Genomic DNA, 17027 nt, shown 5'->3' on the forward strand with positions numbered 1-17027 from the left:
TACACTATTTCTTAGAAATCTGAAAAATCTTGGCAAATTAATGTGGGTTTCAAGATTGTATGCATTTATGTGTATAAAATGTATTTGAAACTTTAACAGTGTGTTTGAATTAGCTGCACTGTATCAGGATATTGATTTACTAAGTGACTATGGTTTGTCATTTATGTTCTCAAAATATGGAAGTTTTCTTCTTTCAAGATAATTTTTATTGAAAAAGTATACAGATTTTAAGTGTATAACCTGATAAAGTGAACATACGCATATCAGCACCTCCCAGATTAATACATAGAACATTACCAGCACCACAGAAGCTGGTAATGTTGCTGGTGGAGCTCATGTCCACTTCCACTTATTAACACTCCCAAAAGGTAAACATTACTCTCATTTGTATTACCATAGGTTTGTTTATTTTTGAACCTTAAAAAATGAAATCGTACAGTATGTTCTCTTTTCTGCCTTCTTTCGCTTAACATTTTTTGTGAAATTCATCCATGTTATTGCACATACTAATTTGTTCTATTTATGTATTGTATTCACTGAATGAATATACCATGAATTATTCATTCTTCTGTTAGTGGACAGTTTTTCCATTTCCAGATTAGGGATATTATGACTAATGCTGCTAATGAACATTCTTGTACATGTTTCAATAAATGTTCAGAGATTTAAAATATACCTTGTTATCTAGAAACTAGAGAACAAGTATTTTACTTTAATTATAGATGGCACTATAGAAGTCAACTTTTCTAATTTGCCTCCTATTATAGTACTAGTATTGTTAATAATAATAACTTACAATGTCTAACATTTATTGAAAATTTACTGTGTGCCTGGTAATATACCAACCATTTTCATACCATTTAATCCTTACAGTCATTTTCTGAGGTAGTGTACCAGCTAAGAATGTGTTTAATCATAAGTAACAATAGCAACAGAAGTCAACTAACAGTTGATTAAAGGCAGTATACAGGGATCCTTTTGTGGTTCACAAGCGTGATGATTGGATTTTCATGTCATTCTGTGAGATGTGGCTCCTTCAAACCTTATTATGACATTGGCACATGTTATAACCTGTCTGACATAGGGGTGGGAGTGGGGAGAAAAGAAAAAGGAAAAAAGGACAATATACAGACATGCTCTGCAGAAGGTTGCCATGTTAATGTTTTCTCTCTCAAATATCTCTTTGTTTTCAACCCAAACTTCACAGCATGTACCTATCTCTCGATACAACTTTTTGTGTCCTTTGTTTACAAACTGTGTGGGAAAATTATTTTGTTACATTCCAAATATAGTTCGTAAAATGTCAAAATCACCTACAAACTTATTGAAAAGTATACCAGTTGTCAAAAAGGAGGAATATATACTGAGAAACATTACTGCATTATACTGATTATGAGACATTTTTGCCATTTGGGGTAATATATTTGGAATAACATGTAAACTGTATATGTTAGTGCAAACAAAAATCATAGTTAAGAATTTCTGGTAAACAAGGAATGAATGATGTTTTAAGCATATTACTTTCTAACATGATAGCTTATTACTTACACGTGGGCATTTTCTGTGGTTTAGTCATGGAAAATATCTTTATAACCTTTTGATGAACAAAGGTTTCTTTAACAGGACATAGAAGGAAACCTTAACTGAAAAGATTGATTATTTGGACTACATTAAAATTAATATGTCTTCATCAAAAGTCATTATTATCATTAAGAGAGTAAAATAGCACAGAACATGTTATATAATATACACACATACAAGTCCTTGGTTGTATATGCGACCCAATAGAAATATATGCTAGTGACTTGAATAGACAGTTCACAAATGAGGATATCTACATGGCCATTAACATGAAAAGATTAATGATAACATGAACCTCAATAGTAAATGATAATATGAACCCCATCAGTTATCAAGGAGATTCAAATTATAACCTAAATGTGCCACTTCTACATACCCACCAGAACAGCTAAGTGAACAAAACTGATGATCCAGTGGTTGGTGAGTTATGTGGAACGTACACTGCCAGTGGGAAGGGGTGTATATTGATCTAACCATTTTGGAAAACTGTTGGGCATTATCTGTTAAGCTGAGCCTGTGACACACATCTTGTGACCCAACAACAGAAATGTGCATATATTGTGTACCTGACAACATACAGGAATATACATAGCAGCATTATTCTTACATCCCCAAACTAGAAACATCAAATGTCTATCAATAGCAAAGTTGATAAACTGTGGTACATTCATTACAATAGAATACTATGAAAATGAGTGAATTACTGCCTCACAACTATATGGATGTATATCAGAAACATAATGTTGAGTGAAAGAAGCTAGAACTAAAGAAAAGCATGACTAGTCTGGGTAACAATGTCAGAAAAGTGATTACCTGTGGGATGGTAATCTGGTAGAAAGAGGAGACAAAGGATACTTCTGAAGTAGTAGTAATGATCCATTTCTTGATCTGGGTAGAAGTTAAATGGTTGCATTCATTGTGTGAAAAGCAGAGCTATACACTTATGGGATGTGTGCTTTGCAATGATGTGTATGTGGTTTACTTTAATGAAATTAGTAATTTATGCTGAACTTTCAAGAAAATTAAGGAATTAATTATATTCTTGTGCTGATTATTAAAAAATTTGAATTCTGTGATAGTGTTCAGAGCTGCTAAATATTCTTATTTCCTTAATTACCGTGTGGACAGATTTATAAATTAGGAGCATTGTTAAAAGTTGTGATGGTATATTTTAATGTTTAATTTATGGCCTAGAATTATATTTTGAAACAGAATCATGACAATAAATATTGAAAGCAGATATGTAGGAAATTTTTTAACATATTTCTAACTGTGATCTAAGCTAAAAGTTTCTCAGAGTTATAATTATATTACTGAATGAGGGCTATATTTTGAAGCCTTTATTTTGGAGGCATTTACTTTATTGCCTTTTTATTGGGTAAGCAAAAGAGATCCTAGAGGGATTAGTGTTTGCAAGGTTAGAATAATGTATCTGTCAAAAGTAAATTAAATGTCAAACCAGTAGAGATAATACTGTTTTTTTAAAAAAGGTAAATTAAGTGGAGCATTAGATCCTGACATTTTCCTGGTATTCTCTGCATTTTGTCATTTATTACAGCATGAATCTAGAGAAACATTGTTGGGATTTAATATGGTGAATTACAGAGCATGTAAAAATTTGTGGAAAGCATGTGTAGAACATCATACATTCTTCCGTTTGGACAGACCACTTCCACCTCAAAAGAATTTTTTTGCACATTATTTTACATTAGGTTCAAAATTCCGGTACTGGTAAGTATTGCTTCCGTATTAAGGCTTTATTTTTGGATTTTTTTTCCTTCCTTTAAGATGAAGGTCTCGTTTATGGAACCATAGAATCTTTGTCAATCATACATACCTACTGAGTCAAAATCTCTATGGAGTACAGCCTCTATATCAGTAAAAAGTTCTATAGGTTCTTGTGATATACACCAGACTTGAGAAACTCATTCCATGGACTATATTCCAGGTCATTATTTTCTAAAGTAAATTAGCCACGTTTATTTATAGTCTAGACAGATGTTATAATTTCCATTGTTTCTTTGTTAAATATTTACATGAAAACTTTTCCTTGTTCTAAGCCACATTTATTTTAGTTGTAAAAACCAAGATATCTTCTGTATGAATAAACAATTACTTTTGTTTTTTTAATCTAGAATTTAGCATATTTTTTATTTCAAACCCTTTATTATAAAGAGTCAAAACAATCATTAAGCAAAATCAGATTGTTACTGAACAATAACTCCAGGTTCCTTTTCCTAAAATTGTCTTGTTTTTGATAGCTTTTATTTTTTCCTGAAGGCAACAATCTTTGGGGGATAAATAAATTTGAAGAAGCTCTGATTAGTTTTACCTATGGAATTCTTAAAAGACCCATGAAAGCTAGTTTCTAAGTGGAACCTGGTAAGAATCATATAGAAAAGTTATTTGTGATCTTTTAGTAAAACAAATGTTATTCATTTTTGTTTGTTTCTGCTTCACAAAATAAGATTTTTCCATCTTCAATAAATAAAACCTTTGGCCATTATGTGTTAGATTAATTCACGTTATAAGTTCATGAGAAAAATGTTTAGTTATGGCCCAAAAGAGATTTATATTGTAAATCTAAACATTTATAAATATTCTTTGTAATCTTTGTAAAAATAACTGTAAGATTAGTACAGGATGTATTATTAAAAATACATGACCCCAACCCCAGGAAAAATTAGTAAAAGTAGCCCAGAACTTCAGTAACAACAATTAAACAGAATTAGGATATTTTTACCAAAAAAACACAGCAGACTCCTAAGTGGTTTAATGTCATATTTAACTGCTTTTTTTTTTTTTTACCTTCCTAAAAGCAATACTGAGAAAAGTAAGGTGACAGTACTTGCAAATTTTGAGGTAAATAAACTGTGAGAGAGAGTATCAGATCAATAATGAAAGCTAAAAAAAAAAAAAAAAAAAAGGCAAATAACCTTACCTACTGGGTACTAAATCTCAACAGAGACGGAAGAAATCTCCAAGGCTTTATGTGAAATGAGAACAGTACAAACCCTAAAGGTATTCCCTTAATGAATTTAGTTCGTAAGTGACCACTGAGGTAATTATACAAGGACTACCCCTACCCTCTAGTAGAACTCTTCCTTCTCCCCTCTGTCCTTGCAAACACACACCATTTTACTTAGTTACAACAAAATTATTAGAATGCAGTTATTAGCCTTCAACTATGATTCAAACACGTCTCAAGATGAAGAAAATCAAAGGTTACCCAAACCATTCCACAGCAAAAAGACAATCTAGACATGATGATTACAAATACAAAAGATATTTGAAGAAACAAGTTTGGGAGAAAATCATCACTGAAACAGAAGGGAATTTCTTGTATTAATAAAAGCAACAACAACCTGATAAAAAAACAAGAAAGATTGGTGGGGAAGGGAGCAACACCTGTCATTCAGGCCGTTATTACTGTTGGGGATTGTCCTAGTATTAGCAGATTTTACATGTTTTTAACAGAATTGAGATCATGGCCTATTGAGTGGAATCTGTATATTTTTAAAAGTTGAATAAAATATTTTAACAACTTTATTGAAATACAATTGACATAATTAACATATTCAAAGTTTAAAATTTATATACACACAAATATTACATATAATCTCCATCTCTATATATATCTCTCCATAAATCCATCTCCACAATCAAGATAGTAAGTATATCCATTATCCTCAAAAGCTCCCTCGTGCTCCTCTGTAACCCCTTTTTCCCATCCTTCATTCTTAGACAACTACTGGTCTGCTTCCTGTCTCTATAGATTGGTTTGCATTTTCTAAGATTTTATATATATTGAAGCATATGTGAAGCATTCTTTTTAAACTGGCCACTTTTACTCATAATAATTACTTCAGGATTCATCTATGTTGTTGCCTATTTGACAGTTTGTTTCTTTTTATTGTGGAGTATTATACCATTGTAAAGATATACCATAATTTGTTTATCCATTCACTTGATAATATCAAGTGGATTGTTTCACCACTTGGATTGTTTCTAGGTTTGGGCTGTTACAAATAAAACTGGCATAAACGTGTGTGGAAGTCTTTGTATGGATGTATGCTTTAGTTTTTCTTGGGTAAATAATACCTGGGAGTAGAATGGCCAGATCATATGACAGATGGATATTTAACATTGTAGGAAACTGCTAACCAGTTTTTCAAAGCAACTGTACCATTTATGTACTCATTATGTACTCATCAGCAGTGTATGAGAGTTCCACCTCTACTACATCCTCATCAATGCTTGCTATTATCTTTTCATTATTTACCAGTGTCTTCTGAAGAGCACAAGTTTTGAATTTTGATGAAGCTCAATTTTTTCAATTTAGTCTATTCTATAAGGATCTTTCTTTTGTTGTCATATCCAAGAAATCTTTGCCAAACCCAAGGTCAGAAAGATTTATTCCTCTGTTTTCTTCTAAGAGTTTTATAGTTTTAGCTCTTACATTTAGGTCCATGGTCCATCATTTTTTTGCATATGTATATCCAGTTGTTACTTTGTACCTTTGTTGAAAAGAAGTTATCCATAATTGTGTGGTCCTATTTCTGGGCTTTATAATATAAAGTTCAGTAGTATTAGTCCTCCAGCTTTGCTCTTCTTTTTTAAAGTTGTTTTGGATATTGTAGGTCTTTTGAATTTCCGTACAAATTTTAAAATTAGCTTATTAGCCAGGCACAGTGGTAGGTGCCTATAGTCCTGGCTACTTGGGAGGCTGAGGCAGGAGGATTGCTTGAGCCCAGGAGTTGGAGGCTGTAGTGTGCCACAATTGTGCTTGTGAATAACCACTGTACTCCAGCCTGAACGACACAGTAAAACTCCATCTCTTAAAAAAGAAGAACAATTAGCTTATTAATTCTTGCAAAAAAACCTTCTAGGATTTCAATTGGGATTGTGTTGAACCTATACACCAATTTTGGAGAATTGACATCTCAGAAATATTTACTCTTCCTCTCATGAAACATGGTATATCTTTTTCTTTACTTAAGTCTTTTATTTCTTTCAGCGTTGTTTGTAGTTTTTGGTATACAGTCTTTTACATTGAATTTATCCTTAAGTATTTTATATTTTTATTGTATTATAGATGGCCAGATTATTCATTGCCATTAGATAGAAATGCATTCGGTTTTTAAAATATCGATCTGATCTTATTTCCTGAAGCCTTCTTAAACTTACTTATTCTAGGAGCTTTGTTTTTGGAGCTTCCAACAGATTTTCTACCTAGATTATAAAGACAGTTGTAGGTCTTCCTTTCTAATCTGATGCTTTTTATTTCTTTTTCTTTCCTTAGTACTGCAGCTATAACCTTCCAGTACAGCATTGAATAGTGTTGAATGCAAGTGGTAGGAGAAGACAACCCTGTCTTGTTCCTCATATTAGGGGAAAACATGAAGTCTTTCACTACTAAGTATGATGTTGGTTGTAGGCTTTTTGTAGATGCCCTGTTTCATGCAAGTTGAGGAAGTTCCTTTTATTTCTCATTTGCTGGAAGTTTTTACGTATTGGTATCTCTAGTCTGAAAATTCAAAATGCTAAATGCTCCAATTAGCATTTCCTTTGAGCGTCATGTCAACACTCAAAAAGTTTCAGATTTTGGATTTTTGGATTAGGCATACTTAACTTGTATTAGGCTTGGATATTGGTTTTTGTCCAGTGCTTTCCCTGCAGCTATTGAGATGATGATACAGTTTTGCTTTTTAGTTTATTAATATGATAAATTACATTAAGTTTCAAATGTTAAGCTAACTCTGTATTTCTGGGATAAATCCCACTTGGCCATGATATCCTTTTTACATATTGTTTGATTAATTTTGCTAAAATTTTGTTTAGAATTTTTGCATCCTGTGCTCATAAAGGATACTGCTCTATGGTTTTCTTTTTCTTACAATATCATTGTTAGGCTTTCGTGTCAGGGTAAGATTGGCTTCATTGAAAGAGTTGGGAAATTTCAGTTCTTTGCAAAAGTTTACAATAGTATTGGTATCATTTCCTTTTTAAATGTTTCACAGAATTTACCAATTAATCTGCCTGGGGCAGGAGTTTTATTTATAGGAAGGTTTTGAACAACACATTGAAATTTTTTAATAGATAAGGCAATTCAGGTTTTTCTTTCTTTCTGAGCAAGCTTTGGTAGTTTGTGTCTTTCCACAAGCTTTATCTATTTCATCTGGATTGTTGAATTTATTGGCGTAAGGTTTATAAATTCTCCATTATCTTTTTTTTTTTTTTTTTTAAGCTGTCAGCTGGGGCTAGAGTGCAGTAGCATCATCATAGCTCACTGCATCCTCAAACTCCTGGGAATATTGGAACTATTGTTATACCTAAAATATTGAAATATTATTTTGACTGACAGGTGGAACTGGGAATATCAGAGAAATATATTCCTTTCTCCACCAACCTCCTCATACACACACCCTTATCTCTGTTCCAAAATATCTGGGGCATTAAAATCACTATTCTAATGTAAGAATACAAAACAGTGGTGAACCTTAATTTGTTACCTCCTTCTTAGAGGAAATATATTTTCTTAGGAAACTTCAACTTAACATTTAAAAAGTCATGGTAATATTTCTCATTTTTCCATTAAAACCTCATGGGTATGTCATTTCAGTTCACACTTGTACTTATCCACGACGAAAGATGGTCTTAAAATTGCTTAACTATGGAAACCTATATTTGGCTATTTTTATATACATTGGATATCTACATTTGTAAATGGTTATATTTGATATACCAGAAATTTGTGTTCATTCAACACTTAAGGCCCGGTGTGGTGGCTCACATCTGTAATCCTAGCACCCTGGGAGGCTGAGGTGGGAGGATTGCTTGAGGGCAGGAGTTCGAAACCAGCCTGACCAAGAGTGAGACCCCCGTCTCTAGTAAAAATAGAAAAAATTAGCTGGCCAACTAAAAATAGAAACAAAAAATTAACCTGTAATCCCAGCTACTTGGGAGGCTGAGGCAAGATGATCACTTGAGCCCAGGAGTTTGAGGTTGCTGTGAGCTAGGCTGGTGCCACGGCACTCTAGGCCAGCCAACAGAGTGAGACTGTGTCTCAAAAAAAAATAAATAAATAAAACACTTAAGTAATGGGATGCCTCAAGTAACAAATTTTCTGTGAACCAGGCTTTTATTAATATTAACAAAGTTAGTCTGAGCACGTTGTTGTAGCACAGAGGAGGATTCATTCATTCCAAGTGTAAACAGTATGCTTGCTAGACAAATCACCTTCAAGAGAGACCCCTAGTGCCCAACCCCCACCACATGTCCACCTTAGTTCCTTTCCTATATACAAAAATCCGGAGTTGTCCTGTGTCAGGACATGGAAGGAGTTGAGAGTATAACTCACAGATACGAAGATCATAGTCTTCATATCTGTGATCATTAGCAGTAGGCAAGAAACAAAAGATAAAAGAAAGAGTAGTTCTCCAAGAACTCCCATGGCTCAGCCTCTTCATTAAGGAGCAGTGGAGACACTAACTAAATCCCAGACCTGTAGGGAGAGTTTGGGGTTGGCAGGGCTTGTTTGAGCTGGGCCATGACAACCTATTTCTGATTCTAGAGAGAGTGTCTTTCCAGAACATAACAGGGAAGGAATTCCTCTCATGTGAAATTATTTCTTTCACATTCATTCTTACATCAAGAAGTATGGGAAAATGTAGTGTCTGTGGAACACATCTTTGTTCATTAATAGAAGACTGTAATTAAGCTCGCTTCATTCAGGTAGAACTGGAATGTAGTCCACTCTTCTTACTCTCTGCTTCCTTTTCTCTGCTAGAAATGTCTTGTCCTCTTACAAAATTGTAATATAATCATGTTTGTGTGTTGTCATTTTATCTTGTAGTTCTCTTTAAGATTTTATTCTTGTGCATATTTATGTATTTCAGTGGGAGAACAGAAGTCCAGTCAGTTCAGTATGGCAAAGAAAAGGCCAATAAAGACAGAGTATTTGCAAGGTAAGCCAATTCTGTTTCATTGTCTGAATAAAGAATAAAGATTTTTAAAAACTCTTTCTAAATATGATTACAAAATTAACACATGATCCTTTAAATAAATTATGTTTAGGGAATGATAAACTAGTTTGTCTAGTTTATTGGTTCATTTTTATATGAGCATTAATTGTGTGCCAAGCATAATATTAGTAGTTCTGAATAGGCTGAATCAAGTGTTATTAATATATTTTGTTGGAAGGTTGCTCTCCTTTTTTAAAAGTTTTGAGAAATATAGTGACTTATTTCATATGTTATCAAGTCCATTTCCATATTCATTTAAAACATATTGTTAAGAGTCAGTTAAATTGCTTTATATTTGCTTACCATTTTATTGTCTTTAGTTTTTTAGGGTCTGTTATAGCCAGTTTACTTTTTACCAAGTTACAATTTATGTTTTACAAAATCGTTTTATGAGCAAGGATAGAGAATGGGTTAGTAAGTAAAGACTGGGTACCCAGAGACCACTTAGAAGGTAATTTCAGTAATCCAAGTGAAAATAATAAAGGCGTGAACCAGAACATTGGTGGTGGAATGGAGAATAGGGAACAAATTTGAGGAACATTTTGTAGATAGAACCAGAAGTTGATGACTGTGAGAGACAGGAGTTTGTTTTCAGTGAAAATGACTTAGAGAGGATATGTCTTTAAAGAGTTAAATGCTTGGCATCTACTGCTATTGGATGCTTGAGTTTTAATAAAGAGAATTAGAGAATTTTGCTTTTGATTTTACTTTGTTTAAATTTTGCTCTTAATCTTTTTTCTAAAAGACCTTCCAGCTTTGTGTTTCTGGAGTAAAAGTTGTTTTGTGGTTTTGGTTTTTTCTTCTTCCCATCAAAAATGGAAATTATAAGAAAAATTTTCATCTCACGATAACTAAAAATATTTCTGATATTTACTATTCAAGATTTTTCCATGCATATACTTACAGATATATGTATATGTATATGTATATTTGTTTCAAAATTATTTCATACTTTATGTTGGTTGCTTTTATCACTTAACATATTATGTACATGAAAAATGTCATTTATGATGGCAGTAAATCTTTAAATAGTAAAATCCTTTTATTGTAAACCATAGATTAAACTTCAGGATTTCCCCCTTTACTCTGCCACATCCCTGCCTCCAGAGTAGGAGTCATTGCTAAGACTGTCTGAGACTATCACAGTAATACATCCTGAAGGCCTATAAAAATAAATAATATGATGAGCTTTTTGGAGTAAGGACATTTGGAACAAAAAATATTATATTGAAACAGGTTTTTTGTGTATTTGAACAATAAAATTTACTTGCATTTTTTTTCTTCGTTGTGGGATTGGTTACTTTCATCCTAATTTGGACCCAACAGGAAAACAGTTGATGAAAATGCCTCAATGTGGGAAAGATTCAGCTTGTCAGGGCTATAGCATTGTACTGTAATAAGTTTACCTAAATTTGAATGATGTTATTCATTTCAGCATTTGTTCAAAAATGTTTGAAATCAATTTATTCTTACTTTTAGATTTATGAAGGAAATATTGTTTTTTTCTCTATTAAATATAAATCTTGGTGCTGTATTAGTGGCTTGGTTATTTTAGGTAAGGAAAAAAAAGAACACAGAGATGTCTACCCTAATACATATGGCTATGAAATTATTGAAAATCCTCTCTTTTACAGTGGTAGATACCATTTTTTTCCAGTTAGAATATAATAAAGACCTGTACAAAGATGTAATCTATGGCAAAATGTTAATATGAAATTATTTTCTTTGCAATTGCTCTTGAGAAAGAAATAATTTACTTCCTATATTCATTATTTTAATTTAATGTATTTGTTCTAGTGCTTAGTGCTCTTATTTCTAACGCTCATTTTCATACTTGATAAAATAAAAATATTTTTCTGATCCTTAGTATTATAACAGTACCATAACAATATACTTAGACCTTTTTTATTCCTTTCCTAACAATAAGCTTAACTTTTTTCCTTGTTTGACAGCTATAAAAAATGTAGAACATGTGATTTAATTACTAGTTGTATATAATATGATGTCCTGTTATGAGTACCAAATCATAGGTGTGTTTCTATACTGAGGTTAAAATCACATACAAAGGACTTCTTTATAAGTGTTCTAATAGTACTAGACTATTTTAATGATCTCTCTTTCTCCAAAAGACTAAGCTTTTCTGGGATTGTTTATCTAATATATCAGAATCTTACTGTAATGACCTGATGCATGTCTACCAAAATTCTCTAATGGTTTTAGCAGTTATTAGATTATTTTGTTAAAGTACTAGAGAATTTGGAGTTACTGTCTTTCTTAGAATTTTATTTGACAGTGTAAATAGATAGAAAAGGTTTTTCCTTAAACTTCTCATATAAGATGTTTTTTAGTAATAATTCAATAAGTTAATTTTTCTTTTTCTGATATATCAACTCTGAATTGCTTTCACATTTTTTTAGTTGTCATATAATAATATCTAAGAAGAGAGAAAAACAATGTTCTCATACAACAGAAAAATAAGGTGCCATGGTCAGAAAATAAATTTACCACATTGCAAACACTGTGATGCAGTGTGGTATTTTTTTCTCTGAAATTTCCACACTCAACAGGAAACATAGACAGCAAACTTAAGTGGGTGGGTCTCTGAGGTTAAAACTGTTAATGAAATAAAATACCTGAAATTTAGTTTTAAATTCAAAGCGTTTTCAACCGTGTTTAATCCATTAACAGCAGTAAAGTGTTCTGATGATGCTTTAGACCAGGTAAGTGTGCTGGGATTTTTCTTCCTTCAAATGACTTTTCCCCTTTCTTAGAAAATGAAAGTAGTTGATCTCCTGACTATAGTTAATGAACAGCTTGCATTTAGTAGTAAAATATATGAAGAAAGATTAGTTTATTAACATTAAGAATTAGCATTAATAGAAAATCTATAATGGTATATGTTAATAACCTTTATTTTAAATCCTGAGATATGGTATACTTTATTTTCATTTTGTTGTGACTGAGATGAAAATTTGCACTGCAACATTAAGGGGTTGGAATTTCTTTTAGAAAATACCTATTAGTTTTTAAATTAAGGAGATGGCATTAGGCCAAACTAAAAAAGTTTTGGCTATGAATTCCTGAAATGATAGGACACTTGTATGTTTTGGATTCATAAGTCACTTAGAATTTTTCATGGTTTGGTAAAATTAATAGTTAAAACATTGCACTGAAAATTTAGATACTCATAAATCGTAAAATTCAGGAGCTAGGGAGAGCCCTAAGGATTATATTGTACTAGTAAATTTATATATTTAGATATAGATACTTAAGAGATTTGTCTAATGGGAAGCCAGAACTAGGATTCAGGGTTCCTATTCATCATCATTTTAATGCTTCCTACTACATACATAACAGTTTTCCAAGTACTCCTTGGTTGATGTTACCATAGTTTTTGGTCAGGTCTGAAGTCTTTTTTTTCACATGTTCAACATATTGGACAGGAAATTGTAAGCTGATAGTGCAACTGCAAATTTAATGACATTAGAATTTTGGTACATAATGATCTCATTAAGTTTCAAGGTAATTGGATGACAGTATTACATTTGCTTTGTGCCTTGCTTGGTAATTATTCTTTTTATCCAACAATAGTACACATAATAGCACAGGATGAGAAGAAAAAATAATGGCTAACTTTAAGGGAAAAAAATCCCAATAAGCTGAAAGTAAATAGATACAGTACTACGGGCAATTCTTTACTATTATTATTATTTTTGGAAAATCTGAAAGTAAATCCAAATTCACATAATGAAGACCTATGCCTCCTATGAACTGTAACCAAAAATAGTCTTGATTTTTTTATTTTACACAAATAGGGGCTTCTTCAAATTTTTATGATCTGGTTTATGTAGTAGGATAACAGGATCTGATTTTTTTAAATTGTGCTATAAATGGAAAATAACATAATTTTTATGTGCTTCAGTGAATTTATTACTGAAATATAAAACTATTTACTAGCTTAATTCATTCATTAGCCTCCATATTGGCTCTCTGTTTCAAAAAGCTAGACATTTAAATTGATGACATGTAGTTTCAATTAATTTTGGCCAGTATCTGAATTTGCATATAAAAAGATATTAGTTGTTAATGTTAAATGCCTGAGGTGATGGATACTCCAATTACCCTGATTTGATTGATTCACATTGTTTGCCTATATCAGAACATCACATGTGTCCTATGAAGATATACAACTATTAAATACCCATAATAATTAAAAATAAAAAATAAAAAGAAGACTCCTTAAGGAAAGGGGAAAAAAGATGTTAGTTGTTAACATTCCTAAAATTCTAAGAGCTTATGATCTCTGCATAAATCAGTGTCTTTTGATCTGAATAAATCAAATATCAAGATCTTTTTCTTAAAAGATCACTTAGTTCTCATCTTTATCACTGTGATAACTGACAATAGTTAGATAATAAAACATATCCTCCTACTTCTCACAACAAGACAGAATAATTAACCTTCCAAAATGCTTTTGTAAAAAGAAAAGAATAAAAGAAAAAGTCCACTGGTCCACTATACGTTAAAAAAAATTATAAATAAAATATAATATGCCTAATTATATTTTTGTTCTGTCCTCATTGAGGCAGAGGATCAGGACTTAGATTTAAAAGTCTTCAGGAGATAATGTACTAGGTATTATTTAATACATCCCAAGATGAGCTAGAATTCTCCTTCTTTTTTCTTTCTCTCTTCTTTCCTATTCTCTATGCTACTCTTCCTAGCCTATGTTTTCTTCCTTCTTCATATAAAGCAAATGTACTTTAGTAGGAAATTATTTGGTAAAATAGCTTCTAAATACATTAATATAAAAGTGAACTTTTTATGTTGACTGATAGAATATGAGCTATTAAAACAAACTTTAGGATTTGATTCATAGTACAGGGTATAAAAATAAAACTTTTTACATATTATTTAAATTATTTCTGCAGATCCCCAAGTAAACCCTTGGCAAGGAAATTAATGGATTGGGAAGTAGTCAGCAGAAATTCAATATCTGATGACAGGTTAGAAACACAAAGCCTTCCATCACGGTCTCCACCTGGAACTCCTAATCAGTAAGTACAGACCAACATCAGGTGTGAATTTTGCTAGTTTCTAAACTATTGGCTGTATATTTCCATTGTCTGAAGATCAAAATATGTAAAGATTTAAGTCTTTTGGTCTAATATGACGTTTGTTGCTCCAGAACATTATGTTTTCTTCACTTGCTGCTCATTACAGAAGTGGCATGGAAGGTCTTAGGGAATTAGGGAGTAGGGCATTGAACGAGGACCTTCACTGTCCTCAACAGTTGACTTTCACAGTTAGGGTCCCTAGCCAATAAATGAAGATCTCTTAGTAGACTTAAAATCTTATATATGGGTGCTGTTGGCATAATCATTTTCTATGTGGATTCCCAACAGAATTTCTAGGGGAGCATACATTGTTTGAAGATGCTTTCCAAGTGATTGTGATTCTCTTATATAAACCCCCACCTTAACCACAGCTCTAGCACTTTCTATGGCCTAGAAAAGGGAATTTCTAACACCAGTCCCCATAAGCTTAGCTATTGCTGTGCTATGAAACACCGTGTGATTCAGCACTTATACTGTTATGTACTTCAGTCTAGCATTTCTCACAAAAGGTGTATGTTTTGGTGTAGATAATAACAAGATAATAAACTTATACCAGCCAGAGATGTTGATTATCTTTTTTTTTTTTTTTTTTTGTTGAGACAGAGTCTCACCCTGTTGCCCAGGCTAGAGTGAGTGCCGTGGCGTCAGCCTAGCTCACAGCAACCTCAAACTCCTGAGCTCAAGGGATCCTCCTGTCTCAGCCTCCCGAGTAGCTGGGACTACAGGCATGTGCCACCATGCCCGGCTAATTTTTTCTATATATATTTTTAGCTGTCTATATAATTTCTTTCTATTTTTAGTAGAGATGGGGTCTCACTCTTGCTCAGGCTGGTCTCGAACTCCTGAGCTCAAACGATCTGCCCACCTCGGCCTCCCAGAGTGCTAGGATTACAGGCGTGAGCCACCGCGCCCGGCCTGATTATCTTAATTTTATAATAACAAATGTGTATATAATACTAGATATGTATATAATTAAGAGAATGGTAAACAATTGTGTGTCAACTTATTAATATAGTTTGGTAACCCAAAAGGTTCATTTATAAAGTACTTGAATTTTGGTATGGAATAGAAGCTTTCCTTTAGAAAGGACGTTAATGCACATTAATGTTTAATAAAAATGCAGGCTGGGCGCGGTGGCTCACACCTATAATCCTAGCACTCTGGGAGGCCGAGGCGGGCGGATTGTTTGAGCTCAGGAGTTCGAGACCAGCCTGAGCAAGAGCGAGACCCCATCTCTACTAAAAATAGAAAGCAACTAGCTGGACAACTAAAAATACATAGAAAAATTAGCCAGGCGTGGTGGTGCATGACTGTAGTCCCAGCTACTTGGGAGGCTGAGGCAGAAGGATGGCTTGAGCCTAGGAGTTTGAGGTTGCTGTGAGCTAGGCTGACACCACGACACTCTCGCCCAGTCAACAGAGTGAGACCCTGTCTCAAAAAAAAAAAAAAAAATGCACTAAATTCTAAAAGCTATTGGCATTGACGGATATTGTCAGCTAAAGAATAAATTTCTATCATATTGGGAGTAAAATGTTTACATAAACAGTTTGGTTGACAGAACCTTATACTTAGATGTTAAATTACTGCTAGAAAAAGTAGACTGAATAATTTCTATCTTGCTAATTGCAAACAACTAAATCATTTTTCCTTATAAAAGAATATATATATTCAAAGGCTCATCAGCTTGTGTGAAGAAAATTCAGACCTCTTTCTGCTACTTCTTCCAGCCAGCCATTTCTCCATTTGTACTAGCATCATTAAACAATTATACCAAATTACAGAAGACACAAGAAATTTAAACCATATGATTCAAGTAATTAATTAGCAGTAGCTCTGATTAAGTTTTCTGGTTAATGAAACAATTTTAGGTATGATCTAAAAAAGTTTTTTTTTAATTCTAAAGAGTCAGGATAGGGTTGTGGTTAAGAGGATGGCACCTGGGGTCACTGTACATTTGAACTTTGGGCAAGTTAATTAATCTCTGTCTCTTTTTCCTCATCTATAAAACTACATTTATAACAACATTATCTTTCTTTAAGTATTGTTATAAGGATTAAATGAAATGCTTAGAATGATGCCTGGCACAATAAATGCTCAAATATTAGCTATTGTAATTAATAATTGTAATGACAATAATAATGTATGTGACTGTTATTTATGAGGATGGAAATATGCTATTTAGTTTCTATTCTTAGGAGTTAAAGTCCCATAAATAAAAACATTTATAAGGATTAAAGAATTCAGACTAGAAGATAAAACTAAATCATTTATTTTAATCCCTTTATTTTATAAATGCTAAATAAGA

The 17027-nt window shown here is 32.6% G+C and overlaps 1 protein-coding gene and 1 non-coding gene across 2 annotated transcripts in view; both read left to right on the forward strand.

The window, feature by feature from the left end:
- Window positions 1-17027, forward strand: part of PTPN4 (protein tyrosine phosphatase non-receptor type 4) — a 187462-nt gene that overhangs the window by 131538 nt on the left and 38897 nt on the right. The window contains exons 12-14 of the mRNA XM_069461012.1: window positions 3140-3312; window positions 9480-9548; window positions 14537-14662. Coding sequence (XP_069317113.1) covers window positions 3140-3312; window positions 9480-9548; window positions 14537-14662 — 368 coding nt within the window. The remainder of the gene's footprint in view (window positions 1-3139; window positions 3313-9479; window positions 9549-14536; window positions 14663-17027) is intronic.
- On the forward strand, window positions 973-1081 carry LOC138388130 (small nucleolar RNA U13). Its single transcript, XR_011234084.1, has one exon. It is a non-coding gene; the product is annotated as a small nucleolar RNA U13 (small nucleolar RNA).

Source organism: Eulemur rufifrons, chromosome 1, assembly GCF_041146395.1.
Source record: "Eulemur rufifrons isolate Redbay chromosome 1, OSU_ERuf_1, whole genome shotgun sequence".
In the NCBI taxonomy this organism is placed as follows: Eukaryota; Metazoa; Chordata; class Mammalia; order Primates; family Lemuridae; genus Eulemur; species Eulemur rufifrons.